The following is a 19,952-nucleotide window of genomic DNA, read 5'->3' on the forward strand; positions in this document are numbered from 1 at the left end:
TGGCTACATTTTACCTGAAGAAATATTTAAATTGATGTTCATTCATAAGAGGCTTTAAAAATTCTCTAACCACATTCATTTGTTGTAGAAACCCATGAAAACAATAAAATAAGCAACTTGAGTAAGTTATCAATGCAGCAGAAATAGATGGCCACCAATAAATTATGTATCTGCATTGTTAAAATGACCAATCTGTGATCTACAATGAAAGAAATATAATTCATTTATTTATTCTATTCTGCACATATTGCTTTACAGAGCTCAGCTCCTATGAGAAAACATTTAATACCAATACCAATTTAGTTGTTGAAAGCTAGGTCAGTTTTAAACAATAAAAGGTTAGCAAAACAATACCTAACAGTTTTCTCTCCTGACAATATAGGCTCCACATCCTGCTCTTGGAATATAATCCCTTGTCCTCATTAAATCACATTATAAAAAAACCACCATAGCAATCTTGAAAGACCAAAGGAGGACAGGTAGTAGAGTATGTATTTTTTTCTGTAAGAGGAGGAAGAGGAATTTTATCTCACTCATTCATTCAAGAAATATTTATTGAGAAAGAACTATTTGCCAGATGATTCAAGTACATGTTGGGATACACTATTAACAAAACAGAGGAGCCCAGTTTCTGCAGAAGATAAAATGGGCTGACTGAAGACTTTTCTTTAGCATTGCCAACTAGGGCTTGAAGAGCTGGTCTCCATGCCCTGCCTCCCTGAGGCACTGCCGAGAGGGCAGGGTTCAGACATCTGAACCAGGGGGGAGCAGGATGGCTCTCAGCCTTTATCACCTGCCCCTCCCTTTATGGTGATTTACAAACCATTCTTTTTTTTTTAATTTTATTAAATTTATTGGGGTGACATTGGTTAATAAAATTAAAGGTTTCAAGTGTACAATTAATTCTAAAATACATCCTCTGTATACTGCATTGTGTGTTCACCACCCAAAGTCAAGTCTCCTTCTGTCACCATTTATTTGACCCCCTTTACCCTCATCTGTCAGTCCCCTCCCCCCTTTCCCTCTGGTAACCACTAAACTGCTGTCCATGTCTGAGTACAAACCAGTCTTGACTGAATCCTTCCATTTCCCAAGAGCAGGACTACCTCTCATGGGCACAGGTCCTGACTGAGAGTGTATGTGTGTTCTCTACACAAAGGAAGTATTTTTATCAATACAACATCAGAGAAAATGGAAGAAATGATCCCCTATCCTTTTCTCCTTATCTCTCTAACCTGGGAATCCAAATAACACCCTGAAAAGTACTATGATATTTTGAATATGTGCAGATTACTTGCTAGTTTAAAATTCATTTTAGAACCTCAAATATTCTTTTACAACCTCCCACATAATAAAGACATTCCTTCTATAGCGTTCATTATGGTCACCTCAGGAGGTTGCCTGTCCCGCTAATATACTGTTACTTTATTAAAAGTGGCATTTATTGAACACTTGGGCTGCACCAGGTGTATTGCTAAATATTTCACATAGAATAGCTCATTCATGAAAACCTTATGAATTGAAAACTAAAAAAAAAGAAGGAAAAAAAAGCCTATGATTTACATATTATCTCCACAATCTGAGAAGAAATTAAGGCACAGAGGGGTTAATACCACACTCAAAGTTATTCGCCAACAGTGAAAGAACCAGGATTTGAAATTGATAGGGTAGGCAGACAGGCAGAAATGAGCAAGAGGAGAGACTTCGCCCTGGTGAGGAAGCCCCTGGTCTACAGCACCTACTGGGGTCAAGACCCCTTGCAGCTGCCCTCACTTAGGGCACCAATGCCTTACTAGCCCAGCAGGATTCCAGGCTCACACATACCCCTGAATCAGAAGGGCATGTGGTTAGAAGCCAGAGAAGGAAGACATCCTGCTTATCAGAATACACATTTGGCTTATCAGGACCATTTTAGTCTTCTCAAACAAATCATAAAAAGAAAACTGTCAGAAACTGCCTTGAGAACCAAAAGGGAGGACTGGGCACCTCAGCAGGAGAGCAAAAGATAAGGAGAAGGGAGAGGCAATTCTATCCATAGAAATAAAAGCCTTCATACAATGGAAAGGGAGGCCTTTCCCCTTCTTGGGATTGGTCTGCTCTACAGCTCGGAGTGTATCTGCCTAACAAACTTACTATCCTATACTTGTACAAAACGCTGTCTCTCGACTGAATTCTTTCCCCCGAGAAGACAAGAGCCGAGGAACATCATCACAACCCGGTAACAGAATCATGCAATCTCATTCCAGGGCCCATGACCTTAATTAGGGCCTTGTAAGTGGTGAAATCCTCTTCTTCCAAATTTGCTGCCTCTCTTCTTTTCCCCGCAATATTACTGCACCACTTTTAAAATCACACATGACATAAGAAGTATAGAGGAGACATTCTTTGCTAAAAACCAGAAGTTTAACATTTAAATTCTTAAAGAGAATATAGAATGAAATTGCTCCCCAAAACAAACGAATAGCTATTTAGAAAGCAAGGTCATTATTTCATTTTAAAAATGTTGATTTGGAAAGTTTGCATTCCCTAATAAAAGGTAAAAATTTGAAAATTAAATAAAAAAATTTAAGAATACAATAAGAAATTCTGGATTATTATTGTGCTATCAGTTTATTTTTCTGTTTATGTCAAAAATTAGATTGAGGGGCGGCCAGTTAGCTCAGTTCGATCCCCACATGGGCCACTGTGAGCTGCACCCTTCACAACTAGACTGAAACAACTACTTGACTTGGAGCTGATAGGTCCTGGAAAAACACGCTTAAATAAAGTTTTTAAAAAAGTTAGATTGAGACAGATAATTCCTAAAACTCTGTCACTAAAAGTGATGCTCTTAAATCACAGTCCAAGTGCCAAAGGAAAACCACTGAATGTATTCTATCCATTTATTACTTTGGAAACACATACAGGCTTGAAAATTAGTTCCCTTACTAACATGCAAGAAATTAAAAAATAAAACTATGTAACACTCCACCCACTCCAACACTTCTGATCCCTCTAATCCTCAAAAAAAAAAAATCAAAAACCACACACACTTAGAACAAAAATATTCTTAACCTAAGAATTTTGAGAGTTGCAATGGGATAAAAATAATAGTGCAAAAAATAACAACGGTTGGTGAGGATGTGGAGAAAAGGGAGCCATTATGCACTGTTGGTGTGATTGTAAATTGGTACAGCCACTGTGGAAAACAGTATGAAGATTCCTCAAAAAATTAAGAATAGAAGTACCGTATGATCCAGCAATCCCTCTCCTGGGTATCTATCCAAAAAAAATAAAAACACTAATTTGAAAAGATATATGTACCCCTATGTTCACTGCAGCATTAATTTACAATAGCCAAAATATGTCAACGACTTACTTAAGTGTCCATTGACAGATGAATGGGATAAGATGTGATACACACACACACACACACACACACACACACACACACACACACAAATATTACTCAGCCATAAAAAAGATGAGGGCCGGCCCGGTGGCTCAGGCGGTTAGAGTTCCATGCTCCTAACTCCAAAGGCTGCAGGTTTGATCCCCACATGGGCCAGTGGGCTCTCAACCACAAGGTTGCCAGTTCAACTCCTCGAGTCCCGCAAGGGATGGTGGGCAGTGCCCCCTGCAACTAAGATTGAACATGGCACCTTGAGCTGAGCTGCTGCTGAGCTCCCGGATGGCTCAGTTGGTTGGAGCACGTCCTCTCAACGACAAGGTTGCCGGTTCGACTCCTGCAAGGGATGGTGTGCTGCGCCCCTGCAACTAGCAACGGCAACTGGACCTGGAGCTGAGCTGCGCCCTCCACAACTAAGACTGAAAGGACAACAACTTGAGGCTGAACGGCACCCTCCACAACTAAGATTGAAAGGACAATTTGACTTGGGAAAAAGTCCTGGAACTACACACTGTTCTCCAATAAAATCCTGTTTCCCTTCCCCAATAAAATCTTTAAAAAAAATAATAAAAAGAAAAAAGAAAGAAGAAAAGAAATTAAAAAAAAAAAAAGATGAAATATTGCTTTTGTGACAACATGGATGGATCTTGAGGGTATCATGCTAAATGAAGTAACTCAGATACAAAAAGACAAAAACTGTATGATTTCACTCATATGTAGAATATGGAACAAAAAAGAAACAAATGAATAAACAAAACAAAAATAAAATCACAGATACAGTTGTCTTAACAGATTGGTTGTTACCAGAGGGGAATGGGGTGGCAGGAGGGCAAAATGGGTAAAGGGGGGCTCAAATATATGATGACGGATGGAAACAAGACTTTTGGTGGTGAGCACACTATAGTGTGTATCGATATTGAATTGTAATGTTATACACCTGAAACTTATACAATATTATTAACCAATGTTACTTCAATGGAAAAAAAAAAAAAGATGGTATATAAGCCTTCAAATCCCACTATTTGGGGGCATATTTACTTTTTTTTCCCTATGATGTTTCCATGCACATAATATTAAAAGTAAATTTGTATACCTTTTCTCCTGTTAAAAAAGTCAGTGGTCATAATTTTGGCTGTAACAGACATTCTTGGTTGCCTGCCCTGCACCTATCTTCTCCATATCACTTTTCTGACAGAGCCCCAATTTTGTTTGGATGTCCACCCCTTACCTCAGAGCATGAATTCTGACTACCGTGTTTCCCCCAAAATAAGACCTAGCTGGACCTTCAGCTCTAATGCATCTTTTGGAGCAAAAATTAATATAAGACCCAGTCTTATTTTACTATAATATAAGACCGGGTCTTATATAATATAATAAGACCCGCTCTTATAATATATTTTTGCCCAAAAGACGCATTAGAGCTAATGGTCCGGCTAGGTCTTATTTTCGGAGAAACACGGTAGTCTAAGACAAAACAGTGGCTTTGTTCCTTGCCAGTGATGGATTTAAGAGTGGGCATGTACTCTGGGCCAATGCCCTCAAGCGGGAGGGCTGTTGGTAGGTCCTGGAAAATACTTCCTTTCTCTTAAAAAAAAAAAAAAAAAAGTACAGGAAGAAATAGTGCCTTATCTTCTGATGGATTTTCTGGGTCACCATGTGATGCCTAGAACTGCAGTGGCCATCTGTGACTGTAAGGTGAGCCAGCATGAGAATAAGCTGATATGCAGAAGATGGAACAGGGAAAGATGGAAAAAACTGGGATTCCCACTGACAATCTTAAACCCTTAAAATAACCAATTATTTCTGTCTTCATGTTATGAGACCCCAAATAACTTTTATTTATATAGGTTATATCTATTGATATTTACCTTATAAGAAATTAAAACAGAAAAATTTAAAATAAAAGAATATACATATACACATTCCACGACCAAAGAAAGCAAAGATATCATCACATGTTACGTAACCTCTTTAAAAACTCCATTATATATTTGTGAGAGAATGAGAGTGTAAAAGGCAAATAACACCTTAGCATTGTTAGAAGAATAATAACGAAACACAAGCCCCTTGACAGAGTCTCAGGGACTCCCAGTAGACCTTGGACCTCATTTTGAAAACTGCTAGATTAAGCTATTTTGTACTGACTTTAAAAAAATTATTTGCTGCTGTAACCTAAATGATACAGTGGTATTCTCCAAGAAAGGATTACCCAATAAAGGGTTACCATTACAATACACCTAATTTTATCAAAGCAATCCAAACTCTTCCCCAAAACCCTAAACAAACACTACCTTCCCAAACCAACTGAAGAATTTCAGAGAAAATCAAAATCAAATGATGACATAAACATGCAGATCTACATAGTTACCAAAAGGTTTCTAAGACGGAACCAGTGAGAAAAGCTTAAAACATCTCCATAATTATCCTGAATTTTTAAATGTTGTCTTTGTCAGTGTTCTGAGGGATCACTCAAAATTCACTAAAAATGTCAGTTATTAAAGTACAGATATAATTGGTATGAAAAAAGCTAAAAGTTTGGATAAAGGAGGAAGAAAACCTCAATAAAAACAGCTTAGGCAGGTCATAATACAGGCATAGGTTATCAGGGCTACGGTTGGGACAGGCGAGACATTATTTCTGGACAAGGTGAGAGTCCCTTTGACCTTGGGCACAGTGCCCTCTGATGGTTCTGCTGAGTATTAGGTTGGTGCAAAAGTAATTGCAGTTTTTGGAATTATTTTTAACCTTTTAAACCGTGATTACTTTTGCACCAATCAAATAAGTACAGGAAAAAAACCTAAAACAAAATACTTATGTCCCACATTTGGCTCTAATCTACATTTTCCTAAAATAAGCCTGCTATTAAATGAAAGTCTCAAATTTATAATCGAATCTAGTTTATATATCATGACTCAAAGCTTACAATCAGTATCCATTTCTCAGTAGCATCAATCTAATAAGGGCTATATAGCTAAGAGTCAGCTGTGGTGCAACACACACTTCCTTACTATCCCTCACCATTCCTTTAAAAACCTATAGAACAAAAGCAAAACTAGTATACTCAATGGAGATCCAAACTATTCTAAAACTCCAGTAACCTGCTCTATGTCTAACATCAATTAAAATTCCTAAAAAGAGAAGCATGTTTACCTTTAGCACCAGACAATAGTCTGTAGGTGCTTTGTATTTGTTCCGATAGTCCTGTCCATAATAAACATTGACATGATCCAGCTGGAGAAAGCACACCAGATCCCGAGAGACCTAAGATAAAAACACCCAAAAGACTGAATTAACAACAATGTGTAAACAAGCAAATATCATACCTGGTTAACAGTTTCTAGTTCAGAATCAAAACTTTACCAAGTAGAACTTCGTGCTATTTTGCATTAGAAAAGACAGTGAGATTCTCTATAAACGTTTCTTCTTTAATCCATGATGCAACAAAAAAAGGCATCCATTTCACTGTCTTATCATTCACTATGAACACTGATTTGCTTGGAAAGGATGGTATTTTAAAAAGATTTTAAATATATATTAAATACAATACAGTATAATAGAGCTCTCTGGAAAAAAAGAAAATACGTATAAAATAGAAAATATAGAAAATTCAGTAGCTATAAACGCTTATCTTCAAGTACAGTACTTCTCAAGTTGGGGTTTCTTTACCAGTAAAAGAGGGGCAATAACAAATACCTCTCAGGAAGGCAGTAAAGACTGAATGAAGTGATACTGTAAGGAGCTTAAAACAATGCTGGTCCCCATAAGCACCGACGTGATAGCTACCAAGGGGGCCCTCAACAAAAGCATATTACCCAAAAAAAGGCTGAAATGTCTATAATCCCAGAAACCTATTCTCCCCAAACAACAAGCAAAACCTACTCTGGCAGAAGTTCCAAAAATAATCAATAAAAGTATGGTTTCAAATTTGGCAAGATAATCAACATGGGCCCAACTGATGACCAGAGAATTTCCAAGTTTCCTCTTCTTTGTAACAGATTAATAAACAAAGAAATATTCTTTGTGTCCCTACATGAGCTGAAACAAATCTGAGCCTGGACTCACCTTGTTAGAATACTCATTACAAATTAAAATTAGTTAGCATAATGAGGAAGCTCAAAAGCCAGCAGAAGGAACATACCTTTGCTTTTCCTTTAGGGACGTAGTAGATACCAGATGCTCGCAAGAGAAAATAACGCTTTTTCCAGGACTTCTTGCCATCATCTTTCAACCAAAGGACTCCTTCAATTTCTGGTACAGTTACAGAACTTCCACAGAAACATTCCTAAAATGAGAAGATGATTTGGAAAGATATGATCTTTGAATTCTCAGAATAAAGCTGTATTTACCACTGTGAAATCCATGAACTGTAATTAAACCCAAACGGCTTTGTAGTAAAACCATGCTGCTAATTTTCCCTCAATTAGAACTTTCTATTCCAAACATAATATAAATTTATTTCAGAACTATTATGGCAATCCCTATGAACTTTTACCTAACACTGTTTTGAAGAAACTAAGTTGAAATGTCAACTGAGTTGCATATATTAGTACTTAAATGTATTTGTAAACAGCAGTTACACTAAATTTAATAAAAGTATCAGAACTAACGTAAGCATTGGACTTTATTTTTCTCCAAATTAATAACACATTTAGATTAGCTGTCAAGCTAAATAGGAATGTATTTTAAAAGGAAGCAACATTCTAAGTGAATGATTAAACTTTCACAATTTAAGAACTGTATCAATATATATGACTCTGAAACAAAGAGGGCATTTATTTTTGAAATATTTAATATTAGGTTGAAAGGAAAATAAACTCAAAATTCTGAATTCTGTCTATACTTAGATAAAAAATTAATTTAAAAATAAAAAACAATCATGAATTTGATAAAAGAAAAATAGAAATCCTGACTAAACATTAACATAGGACATTTTGGGCCTAAATTAATTTCTTTCTCCCCAAAGTACAGAAAAATTAGGAATTATAAGGATTTTCTTAATTGCAGCTATTTCTTAATAGCATCACTATAAAAAGCTGAGTGCTGATCTTCATTTTCCTAATTACCTTGTTGGTAAGTAAGAGTTTATTCAGGTTTTCAAACATACTAACTTCTTTGATATTACTTCTCTAAATCAGCAAAAGCCAAAAAGCCAAAAATTATATATATATATATATATATATATATTTTTTTTTTCTAAGTCAATCTTAGTTGTGGAGGGCGCAGCTTAGCTCCAGGTCGTTGCCATTGCTAGTTGCAGGGGGCACAGCCCACCATCCCTTGCAGGAGTCGAACTGGCAACCTTGTGGTTGAGAGGACGCACTCCAACCAACTGAGCCATCTGGGAGCTCAGTGGAAGCTCAGCTCAAGGTGCCGTGTTCAATTTTAGTTGCAGGGGGCGCTGCCCACCATCCCTTGCGGGAGTCGAGGAATTGAACTGGCAACCTTGTGATTGAGAGCCCACTGGCCCATGTGGGAATCGAACCGGCAGCCTTCGGAGTTAGAAGCATGGAGCTCTAACCGCCTGAGCCACCGGGCCGGCCCCCCAAAAATTATATTTGCATTTATTGTATTACTCCTCAAGATAAGGAGATGTACACATTTTTTTCAAATGATCATTATGATTTTTTAAATTGAGTTATTTAAGGCCAAGGCTTGAAATATTTTGTCAATAGCTAATTATATTCAAATTTCTCTCTGGGAATGCAGATAAACAGCACAATCACATCCTTCATTGACCAGCCTTTTCTCCCACTCCTCAGCCCCTCACATGACTCCCTTTAGTACACCAGTATTGCTCGGCAAAATAACAGCTTTTAAAAGGTTCTTCAGTCGCCTAACATTCCCACAGGAGAATTCTCTCCATTAGGCTATGGAAAAACATAGGCTTCTTTAATTAACAATTGCAATTATAAATATATAGCATTGACATACTTGACTTCAAAAAAGGTACTTAAATATTTTATTATAATGTACAGGAAAAAATGGAGGATGGGACAGTGAAGAGTCATACCTCCAACAGCACTTCTTTGTTTCTATCTGCCATTTCAGCTGTTTCCTTTTTCCCCAGAAGATAATTCTGGAAAAATGAATAAGTGAAAGTTAAAGGATTAACCCATTCTATTATTCCCTTGGCACAGGTGCAGATATGATTTCTTTTAGGGACATAGCAACTCTGTCGATTTCTGCCAACAGTAAGAGGAACACTCTTTGCAAAGCAAACCTGTGCATGGGCAACATCACTAACATGCGTGTATCTCCTCTTTACCACATCCATTTATCTTGAATTACTCCATAAACTGCCCTCCCCCAAATCCTGAGGTGATATTATTATATGTAACAGTGGACAAATACGTTTTAGAACACCTAATGAAAGCTACACTTTACAGGACCTAAAAGCTTTACAAATGATTAAGTACGACAAATAAGGCAAATTTCCTTAAAATATGCTGAGTTTAACTGATCCAGATGCAGAAAATTTAATCTGTTCTGGCTTTCAAAGAAGAAATTCCAAATTCTCTGCGACTATCACAATTTTGTTTGCTTAACTGAACTAAAATCTGAATTCTAATTATTAGTCCTCACAATCACCCATAAAAAGATCTGTTGGTATTCCCAAATATGTATTCTTCCCTAAAAATATCCAGTAAAGATGTGTTATGATCAAGCCACTAGAAGGATAACCATTCAATACCTTTAACACTGCTACAATTTTTCCTTATTACTACTTTTTGGGTTGTTTTCTCTCACCTATTGATTTTTATAAAATATTTGGGTAATAGGAAGTATTAATCAAATATTATTTAGGAATAAGCAAAGATGCCCAATAAATCAAGGTAACATATGTTACAATGTGGCACCATTTATAATCAACGTTACTGGGATTTAAGAAAATAATAAAAATAATAATTTTAAAAAATTAAAAAAAACTGTCAACTGGATAAATGGCTGAAGTAGATAGAGAAACTTAAATATATAAGTACTTTTTTTTTGATGGATGGAAACTCACCAAATAAAATATCTGGGTTCAACACAGCTCTGGATTAGAGAGCAGAAACTTGGTAACTCCGTGGAGCTACTTCTGTTACCCCAAGGGCTCACCCCATCTGGCTCTGGGGGCGGGTAACCTCTGTGAGGCCTGACACCTGGGCCCCAGCAGACCTTCCACCTCAGCAGTAGTGAATGCTCCCATGGGGTTTTACAGCCACAATGTTCCACGAGGTAGTTGCCAATCTTTTAACGCTATTAACTTAGCAGTAATAGAATATAAAACAGACATTTAAAAATCCTGACCTCTGTAAGGTACTGAGTCTCACCTGTGGGTTTTTGAAAAGTGCATATTTTTCTATACGTTCCATAAATATAAGCTTGTTTTGACTATCTCTTGTCCAATTAAGGAGATTTTCAACCAAGTTTTCATGGTCTTCAAAGATTCTCTCTGTCCCAAAATAAAATATCAATTATTTTGTTAGTATTCATCAGGATTGCATCAAGGACATGAAACCTTGCAAAGTAATTCTGGGCAGAACCACAGAATTTACTGACACTACAGCTCTGGGCCCTTAGAGGTTATCTGGTCTTCCCTCTATTCTCAAATAAGGGAGCATGCCCTAACGGTGTTAAGTGACTTGAGCAAGGTCACACAGCTGCTACATGGAAGAATTAGGACTAGAATCTAGGTCTCCTAACTTCTAGGTCTTCTTTAGCCGTCAGCCTTTTCCCATCCCACCCTTAAAATAAACATGTTAGTTGCATTTCATTAATCCTAATGTTAAGTATTTCCAACAGTATTCAGTTCTTGTAATTTTTAAATTTCCAAGATGATTTCTTTTTTGATCTATGGGTTTTAATTTTAAACATAAATATATTTTCTAATTTCTAAATTAGGAATCAAAGAACATGTCCTATATATTGAACACACATGTTCAAAGAACATATTCTGGATACTGATTTTTTGAAATTTCTTGAGAGTTGCTTATGGCCTCATACTTGAATAATTTTTGGAAATATTCCATTTCTGCTTGAAAAGAATGTACATTTTCTTGTTATTAGAGTTCTAAATACATTTTCTTGTTATTAGAGTTCTAAATTTTTTTCCTAGATGAAAAAAATTATTTTACAAATCTCTCATATCGTTTTTTGTATGCTTGATGACATCAATCACTGAAAAGGTTCTTAGGTGAAAAGGATCTACTATTAAGGCTGACTTGAGAATTTCTCCTGGTAGTTCTGTCAACTTTTGCTTTATACACTTTAATGCTATTAGATAAAATTTAGAATGATTGTATCTTCTTCGTGAAGATGTGTGGTTCTTTATTGCATTTTGCTTAAAGTCCATTTTGTCTGGTATTAACATAATTACCTTTCTTTTGATTAGTGCCTTTTCACATTCCTTTTACTTTCAACCCTTCTGTGTCTTTAAGGTAATAAATAGGTCTTTTATAAACAGCAACAGCTGCATTTTGTTTATTCATCCTTTCTAATAATCTTTACTGTTTAATTAAATCATTTATCTTAAACATAATCGGTTTCCACCATCTTATTTTGGGCTCTTAGTAGACCCTTCTTTTCTTTTATTCATTCAACAAATACTGGCTACATACTATATTTGATGCACTGTGCCATATATGATTAAATAATAATTACTTAAAGACACCATAGTCAATTATATAAAAGGTAACACCGAAATATTATATGGGTCTTTAACTTACAGCCATGGAAATATTCTAAAAATGGGATCCAAACAATTTCTGTTTATCAAGATGCTACTTTATCTGTGACCTCAAACCTTTCTAATTCTTTAAGAACAGTTACAGATGAGTATTATCAGAATACATTTTATACATGTTAATGAAGCTCTAACAACTTACAGTTTAATTTTGGGAGTTGTGTACATGTGTTCTGAAAGGGTTAATAATTAAATTTTTCTCTAGAGACTGCTGTGAAATATTTAAAGATATAACTAGTAAAAGGAATGCAAATATGTATTTTAAATAAAATAGCAGTTGAAATTGATTACTTATTCATGAAGGCTAATAATTACTGCAAGGTTTCTGTAATTATACAACTAATATTACAAAATAAAAAATTTTTTTAAGGGTCAATGATGGTATAAAAAAATGAGGAATTTTCAGTGTTAGAAAACACCATACCAAACTACAGATAGTAGGAAACTAAGGCTTAGTACACCTAACTAAAAATACGATGTGCTTTGTTTCCCCTGAAAGTCAAATGCTGGTATAAAGAGTTCAACACAAATGTGAATAAACATAATGGTCTTTAGTAAATGTGTTTATCTCTGTAGTTCTTATGTGAAAGAGAAAAGTATTTTATTACCTTAAATTTTTGTTGTTGTTGTTCTACCTATGAGAAAATCTGCAGTGAACTGGAAATGATCTCATATTCAAAGAAATCTCAAAATATTTGAAAGAAAGATAATGTAAAAAGCCACGGTTATATTATAGAAAAAAAAATATAAAGATGTCTCAAGGTGCTTTTATCAACACAAAAACTGTTGGAATTAGATAGAAATTAAAAAGTAACTAAAGCAATGATATTACTAACCCATTTGTAACTCAGAGATGGTTTCTACCAGCGACCAGTCTAAACTATAGCCACAGTGGGATTTGTCCATCAGGTTGTCCAGCACTTGTCTCACTGTCTGCCTCTCATCCACCATCATTGTTTTAGAACTATCGTCAGACATGTGAACTCTAATCACCAGCTGTTAAAAAAATAAAATTAAATGCAAACCAAAAAACAGGCATTCTAGAAATCTCTTGCAGTATTGAGTGCTGTTTTAATTAAATATAAATTAAAACAAATAATGACTTTATCATGCAAGAAAAATACTAAAATTAGGTATCAAACAACCTGAACAAATTTAAAGCCTTCTTAAAATTATAACAGGTAAGCTTATAATAAGACTATTTTGTTTTACTCTTTTAGAATAATTTAAAAAGCAGAAAGTTGTCTCTTTTATGCCTTTTATCCACAAAAAATACAAGTGAAAACTATATTAGGAAGAAATACCCCTCTACCTCTCCATATCTTAGAGATACATTATATAAACAAGGTAATTCTTTATAAATCCGTAAAACTGATAAAGATCCCAGACCAAGAAAAAGCCCAAATATCACCTTTTTCACTTGTGCCTCTTTAATTTTCTCTAGGGCAACTCTGATCTTCTCAGCTTTCAATTTTGCTGCTTGTTCTTCCTGTGAACACAAAGCACTTCAGATAAACTAATGCTAAAATAATGAGAATTTTTAGAAGTCTTTTTATCCTTAAGGATGTTGCTAGCATTGAATTTCAGTAAGAATATAATTTCACAGTTATGTAGAACACATCTAAAAAAATAACCTTGTTCACAAAGTGAAAGCCGAAAATAAAGGAACAATTTTTAAGATGCAGACTCGAAAATCTCTTATAATAAGACTAGATTCCATCTTCTAGAGAAAAAGGAATCTGTGACTAAATGAATGAGTTTGATTCTGTCAATCTGAAGCAGATGAATTTCATGTTCTGGAGAAGAGGAAACATGAGTGTATAAATGGACCTGCCAGTTTGTTATACCTGAACAATCCCTGACTGAATTTATCACCCCTCCAAAGCATGGGCTATCTTTTGCATATTAATGTTTTGTTCTATTACATTGAAAATGTACTATCATCATAAAAGCAGCAAAAAAAGTATCAATTTCTTTGCAACCATATAAAAATCCTTAATAAAAAATGTAGGTACATTGGTATACATTTGTATACCAATGCAAATAGAGGAGGCTGCATTATATTCTACGTTTTACTCTGCTTTGGGGAAAAATAACACAATATAATCAATGGCTCATGTCAGTAAACCCAAATTTGTTTCTACTAATTCATTGATAAATTTTTTCAAATGTTAAACACAATTTTCCAAATATTTAATTTCTAGTAGCTTTTACTTTATAAAATTTAGCTAAGTAGTAATAAAATTATCAGGAACTAAAAATATACTTAAAGCACCTGTCTATTTTTTCCTAAAATAACATATAGTACTATAATACTGGTACTTACTTGTACTTTCCAGCAATAGGCCATAGTACACTGTAGCATTAGTCTCCAGTTGAAAAAACTCATGTAAGTAAACTTCTGCTCATAAAAGATCACATTCTAATTCTAAACTTTTGATTTCTCTGGAAAATATCTAAGAAAAATATAAAATGCCATCTTATATATTCCTTGATTTAATATAAGACTTAAAAAAAAGGAAAACCTAATTATAACAGCCAAACTTTATCTGCTCTGGATTGTGATTAAAAACCACGATCCATGAGTTATTCTTCATTAAAAACCTAAAGCTTTCAGGGCAAAAACCCCTCAAAATTCAATTCATTAATAGATTTATTCACTGTTCTCCTAAATTTTTCTGGCTTTCCTGTTTCTGAACTGCTTCTCTTTGCATTTCATACTCTAGGCTGTCTCCCCTCCTTGCAAGCTTAGTATTTACTATTCTGTGGAACAGAGAAGAAAACAGAGGTTGGGGAAGACAGTGGGCTTGTTTGTCAGAAATCTGATCCTTTTGAATGAAAGGAGCCAGTAAATTAACATAATAACCGAGGTCTGGAAATACTATCTGTAAACCCAATTAGACAGAGAACAAAGAACTTTATTTTAACAATGGAGAGGGGTAAGATAAGACTTGACTCTTAGACTATCATAGATATATTCATTTAACTGAAAGTTTAAATCATCCTATCCCCTCTTCATGCAAATAAACAATAACAGAATTATAAAATATGTTGACTGTATACTTTAACTGTATATTTTTTTCTTTTTAAGGCAGTTTATAAAATGAGAAAACTAAACTACTATTAATTTAAATCTCAAAGTCTGATGAGGAAAAACTGGTATGTAGAATCGAAGCTTTGTGTATTTGGAATATAAACACGAACTTCTAAAAGTCCAAATTCTTTTATATAATAATTAATTTGCAGAGGTTAAAAAGAAAATAGAAGATACCCTCAAAGCCATAAAACAGTTTTAGAAAAAAATATTCAAGAGAGTGAGAAGACAAGCCATAGACTAAGAAAACATATTTGTAAAATCTTATCAGACATATCTGATAAGGGACTATTACCCAAAGTATACAAAGAACTCTTAAAACAATAAAACAATCAACAATCCAATTTAAAAATGGACAAAAGACCTGAACAGACAACTCAAAGATACACAGATGGCAAATAATACTACGAAAAATGTTCAAAATCATGTCATTAGGAAACTGCAAATTACAACAATGAGATACCACTACACACGTATTAGAATGGCCAGAATCCAAAACACTGACATCACCAGATGCTGGTGAGGATGTGGAGCCACAGGAACGCTCATACACTGCCGGTGAGGATGCAAAATACACAGTCACTTTTGAAGACAATTTGGTGGTTTCTTATAAAACTAAACATACTCTTATGATATGATCCAGCAATCATGCTCTTTAATATCTATCCAAATGAGCTGAAAACTTACCTCCACCCAAAAACCTGCACCTAGATGTTTATAGCAGCCTTATTTATAAAGTGCCAAAACTTGTAAGCAACCAAGATGTCCTTCAGTAGGTGAATGGATAAACTGCACTGCATCCCGACAATGAAATATTACTCAGTGCTAAAAAGAAATGAGCTATCAAGCCATGAAAAGACATGGTAGAAACTTAAAAGCACATGAATAAGTGAAAATCACCAATCTGAAAAGGCTACATCCTGTGTAATTCCAAATATATGACATTCTGAAAAAGGCAAAATTATGAATATAGTAAACAGATTAGTGGTGGTCTGGGGTTGGGGAGAGGGTGGGATGAACAAGTGCAGCGCAGAGGATTTCTGCAGGAGTGACACTATTCTGTACGATACTATAATGGCTGATAAGCATTATTATTTTTTCCAAACCCATAGAATGTACAACACCAAGATTGAACCCTAATGTAAACCACAGACTCTGGGTGATAAAGACGTGTCAACATAGGTTCATCAATTATCACAAATGTCCCACTCTCGTGGGGGATGCTGACAACGGAAGCTGTGCATGGGTGGGGGCAGCGGGTAGACAGGAAATCTCTGCACCTTCCTCTTAATTTTACTGTGAACCTAAAACTGCTCTAAAAAATAACGTCTATTCAAAAAAGGAATATAAGTATTTAAATATTACATTCTGATATTGGTTATAAATTTTATTATGAAAATTTATTTTCATAACTCCCATTTTAGTATATTATTTGCCAAATACAATATACCACAATCATGAAGCACTGACATAACAAATCATTCACTTGTAAGACAAGCTTAAACTCCCAGATCAGTTTCTCTGCCAATGACTAACAAGAAAAAGCTGACACACTGTAAGAAAGGTTTATAAAAGCAAGAGATGAAGAGATACATGCAACCAATGAATATACATTAAACCAATCAGATTTTGTAGCCATCAATAAGAAACCAGTTTTAAGTAAAGCAGCTAGGTGGGGCTATTTTAACATCCAAATTCAGCTACTCCTCCATTTGCTTAAAATACTACTCTTTAATAACTACAAAATTGGTCTGTGTTAAAACTGTGTCAAATTCTAATTTAAGAGCTATGTGTTTAATTTCAACCTAGGCAAATTTCAATTTATTCTTCTCCAGTTTATTAACAAGGATGTCCTTACTAAAAGCTTTTTGAAGAAACAATTGATCAGGATACCTCTAACTTTTAGAGTGTAAATATCATCACTGGAGTAAAAGTGGAAATAAAAATATTTATATCAAATTGCAAAATCTATAGTATTTTATTCTTCCCATGGATAATAAGCTCTTCCTCAGAACATATGATTTTCATTTACTGTATTTAAACTATAATCGTTAACCATAACAACCTAGGAAAGGAAGAAACTGTTTTAAGCTTATGGAGTATTGTGCAATATAGGAAAGATCAATAAATCTTTGCTGATTTATTTAGATTAGATACTTAGAAGACATCTAATAGTTTATTTATAAAGGCCATGCAAATCTATGTTTAATTCTGCAGCCTGAGTTTAATACAAAGAACACAGTTTTATTCATCTCGTGTTCTCTTCGTTTTGTTAAAGCTAACAAACTTGGGTCTTAGGTCTTCTGCTCTGTACCTTTGAACTACCCCTTTCTTCACATTGTTTGTCCCACAACCATCCTATACATAAGTAAAAGATACCTCAGACATACAACAACGTAACTTTCTCTCCTACCCCTTCTCTTAAAAGAGCAAGAGACAACCCATTTTCTACTTGAAAAACGCCTGTGTGGCTATCAATAACCATCAAATGCCAAGCCTCTTCAAATTTACATAAAGGACAAAAACTCAGTGAAGATCTTATGATTAAATGAAAGCCAATGCTGTGGTTACAAAGTGTTAGAGCATTCTCTTCCAGTGTAAAACTCAGAATACTTACAGAAAAGAGTTACAGTTGCTAAGAGATGGCTAGGGAATTCCTTCAACTAAGAAATTATTAAGGCTTTGTGGTTCAGAACAAATCCAATTGAAAGTAAGGGGCTAAAGAGTAGCTGGCAGTTCCTTTGGGATCTAGTTTATTCCACAGATGACAACAATAAAAAATTTTATGTAAATTAAAAGAATTCAAAGAAAACTTGGAGTGATAAGCAGTTTGATACCCATGAAATGGTCTTTTCTGTAAAACTGCTCAGAGCCAATAGTTTACTTCCCTTGAAGAAATCATGAAACTGATAGACTCTCACCGAGAAGAGAACTCACATTAACTGAACACTTTAAAACGTGTCACACACTAATTGGCATATTACACACAGTGTCTCGTTTAATTCTCAATAATGCAAGGCCATTATTGTATTATCATTTTATCCATTGTACTGATTAAGGCCTGGAAAGACTACTCTTTCCAGACAGTTACCAAGTGACAAATTACTTGTTCTTTCTACTACAATGTCATAGTCCTTTTTGTCCTAAGGGTTATAATGTAAACTTTAGGAATAGCAGTAAGTAAAAACTGCATGTCAAAAAATAAAAGACTTTCCGTAACATAATAGCATTTTTATAACTTCTCTGAAGCAAAGAGAATGGTGGTCAACATTATTACAGCAGTTCTTGAAACCCTGATGGTCACTAAGACAATTCTTTTATTTGACAGTTGTTTGTTGAGACTGTGCAGACTTAAGTTTGAGTGCAGGGGATACAGAGTTCCTGCTCTCACTGAGCTTACATTTAGTAAGAGAGACAAAACAATAAAAAATAGATGCATGATGAATCAGTTACCGATAAGTCCTATGGGGGGGGGGGGTAAAGCAGGGTAAGGGAGTAAAGAGTAACAAACATGCATTATCAGATGGGAGTTCAGGGAAAGCCTTTAGAATGGTATCCAGAGATTTAAGGGCATTGGATCAGCAATGTCCTTTGTCCAGTTATGGCTCCCACTTATGGCAAAATACTACCGTGCAGGCATTAATGCCACTCTCGGAAGAAACTGGTTGGCACTGTTTCTGCAGAAGCTCCCAGCTCAGAACTGTATGTGGGATAATCATTTCCTTAACAGTGGTATAGCAACAACTGGATTGGTGATGAAAACAAACAACAATCTTTCTGCTACCTTGGCTTAAGTATAGTGCTACTGTGTTCATTCTACTCTGTACTAACTACGGGATGTTACAATGTCCTACTTTGGAAAAGTGCACATCATGGGGGGGGTCAGTAACTAGGGTACATGTTTTTTGGGTAATGGGAACCAGACTGCCACACAGGAGGTGTCCAACAGGTATAAACTCTCTTAGCTTCAAAACAGCCAGGTGCTCTGGTACACAGGGCACAGACAATGAGAGGCCCATGGCTCGAGTTATGTAGGAATTTCTGCCACCTCGTCCCTGACTCCACCCCCACCCTACATGTGTAGGTTCCGTGCTACTGAATCACCTTCCTGCTCAAATTTCTTGCTTGTATGTAAGCAGGGTGGTATACAGGAAATAGCTAGAGCCAGGTGTTGGCTACGTACACCAGTAATGCCACTGTTTGGGTAATGGGAGAAGAAAATATGATCCGAGCAGGAATGGCTTGGTGCTGCAGCTCTCGAACAGAAGGAGATGAGAAGTTACTTGACAGCATGTATCCAAAACTTGAAAAGTACAACTCTCCCTGGGGTAGAGACTTTGTTTTGTTGACTGACATATTGGGTTGTCAATACTGTCTGGCACACAGTAGGCACTCAGTAAATATTTGTTGAATAGATGAGTTACTCTCTTCAACAGTTTCCCACTGCACTGAGAAAAAAATACAAAGTCCTTAGCATGCCGAGAATGATTTGGTTCCCGCCTACCTCTCCAACCCAGATCAAGACGTCAGATCTTCATTCAACTACTGTGGCTCCAGCAACAGTCTCCTCAGCTTCTCAAACATGCCAAGCTCTTTTCCCCGTGGGCCTATCTACGTGGAACACTTCCCTTCAACCTCAGGATGCCTTCTTTTCATCCTTCAAGCTTTAGATTAAATGTCACCCCTTTAGAAGAGCCTTGTCTGATCTTACATCTAAAGGAAATGTAGCCTTAATCCTACCCCCC

General features: G+C 35.6%; 1 protein-coding gene across 8 annotated transcripts in view; it reads right to left on the reverse strand.

Moving 5' to 3' along the window:
• RAPH1 (Ras association (RalGDS/AF-6) and pleckstrin homology domains 1) overlaps nucleotides 1-19,952 on the reverse strand; it is an 84,478-nt gene that overhangs the window by 12,874 nt on the left and 51,652 nt on the right. For all 8 annotated transcript variants that reach the window (XM_074340529.2, XM_074340501.2, XM_074340494.2 and 5 more), the window contains 6 exons: nucleotides 13,525-13,602; nucleotides 12,950-13,109; nucleotides 10,702-10,823; nucleotides 9,399-9,464; nucleotides 7,527-7,670; nucleotides 6,539-6,649 (listed from right to left, as the gene is read on the reverse strand). In XM_074340529.2, the coding sequence (XP_074196630.2) occupies nucleotides 6,539-6,649; nucleotides 7,527-7,670; nucleotides 9,399-9,464; nucleotides 10,702-10,823; nucleotides 12,950-13,109; nucleotides 13,525-13,602 (681 nt within the window). The remainder of the gene's footprint in view (nucleotides 1-6,538; nucleotides 6,650-7,526; nucleotides 7,671-9,398; nucleotides 9,465-10,701; nucleotides 10,824-12,949; nucleotides 13,110-13,524; nucleotides 13,603-19,952) is intronic.

This window comes from Rhinolophus sinicus, chromosome 17 (genome assembly GCF_057876585.1).
Source record: "Rhinolophus sinicus isolate RSI-liver-muscle chromosome 17, RSI-T2T, whole genome shotgun sequence".
NCBI lineage: Eukaryota > Metazoa > Chordata > Mammalia > Chiroptera > Rhinolophidae > Rhinolophus > Rhinolophus sinicus.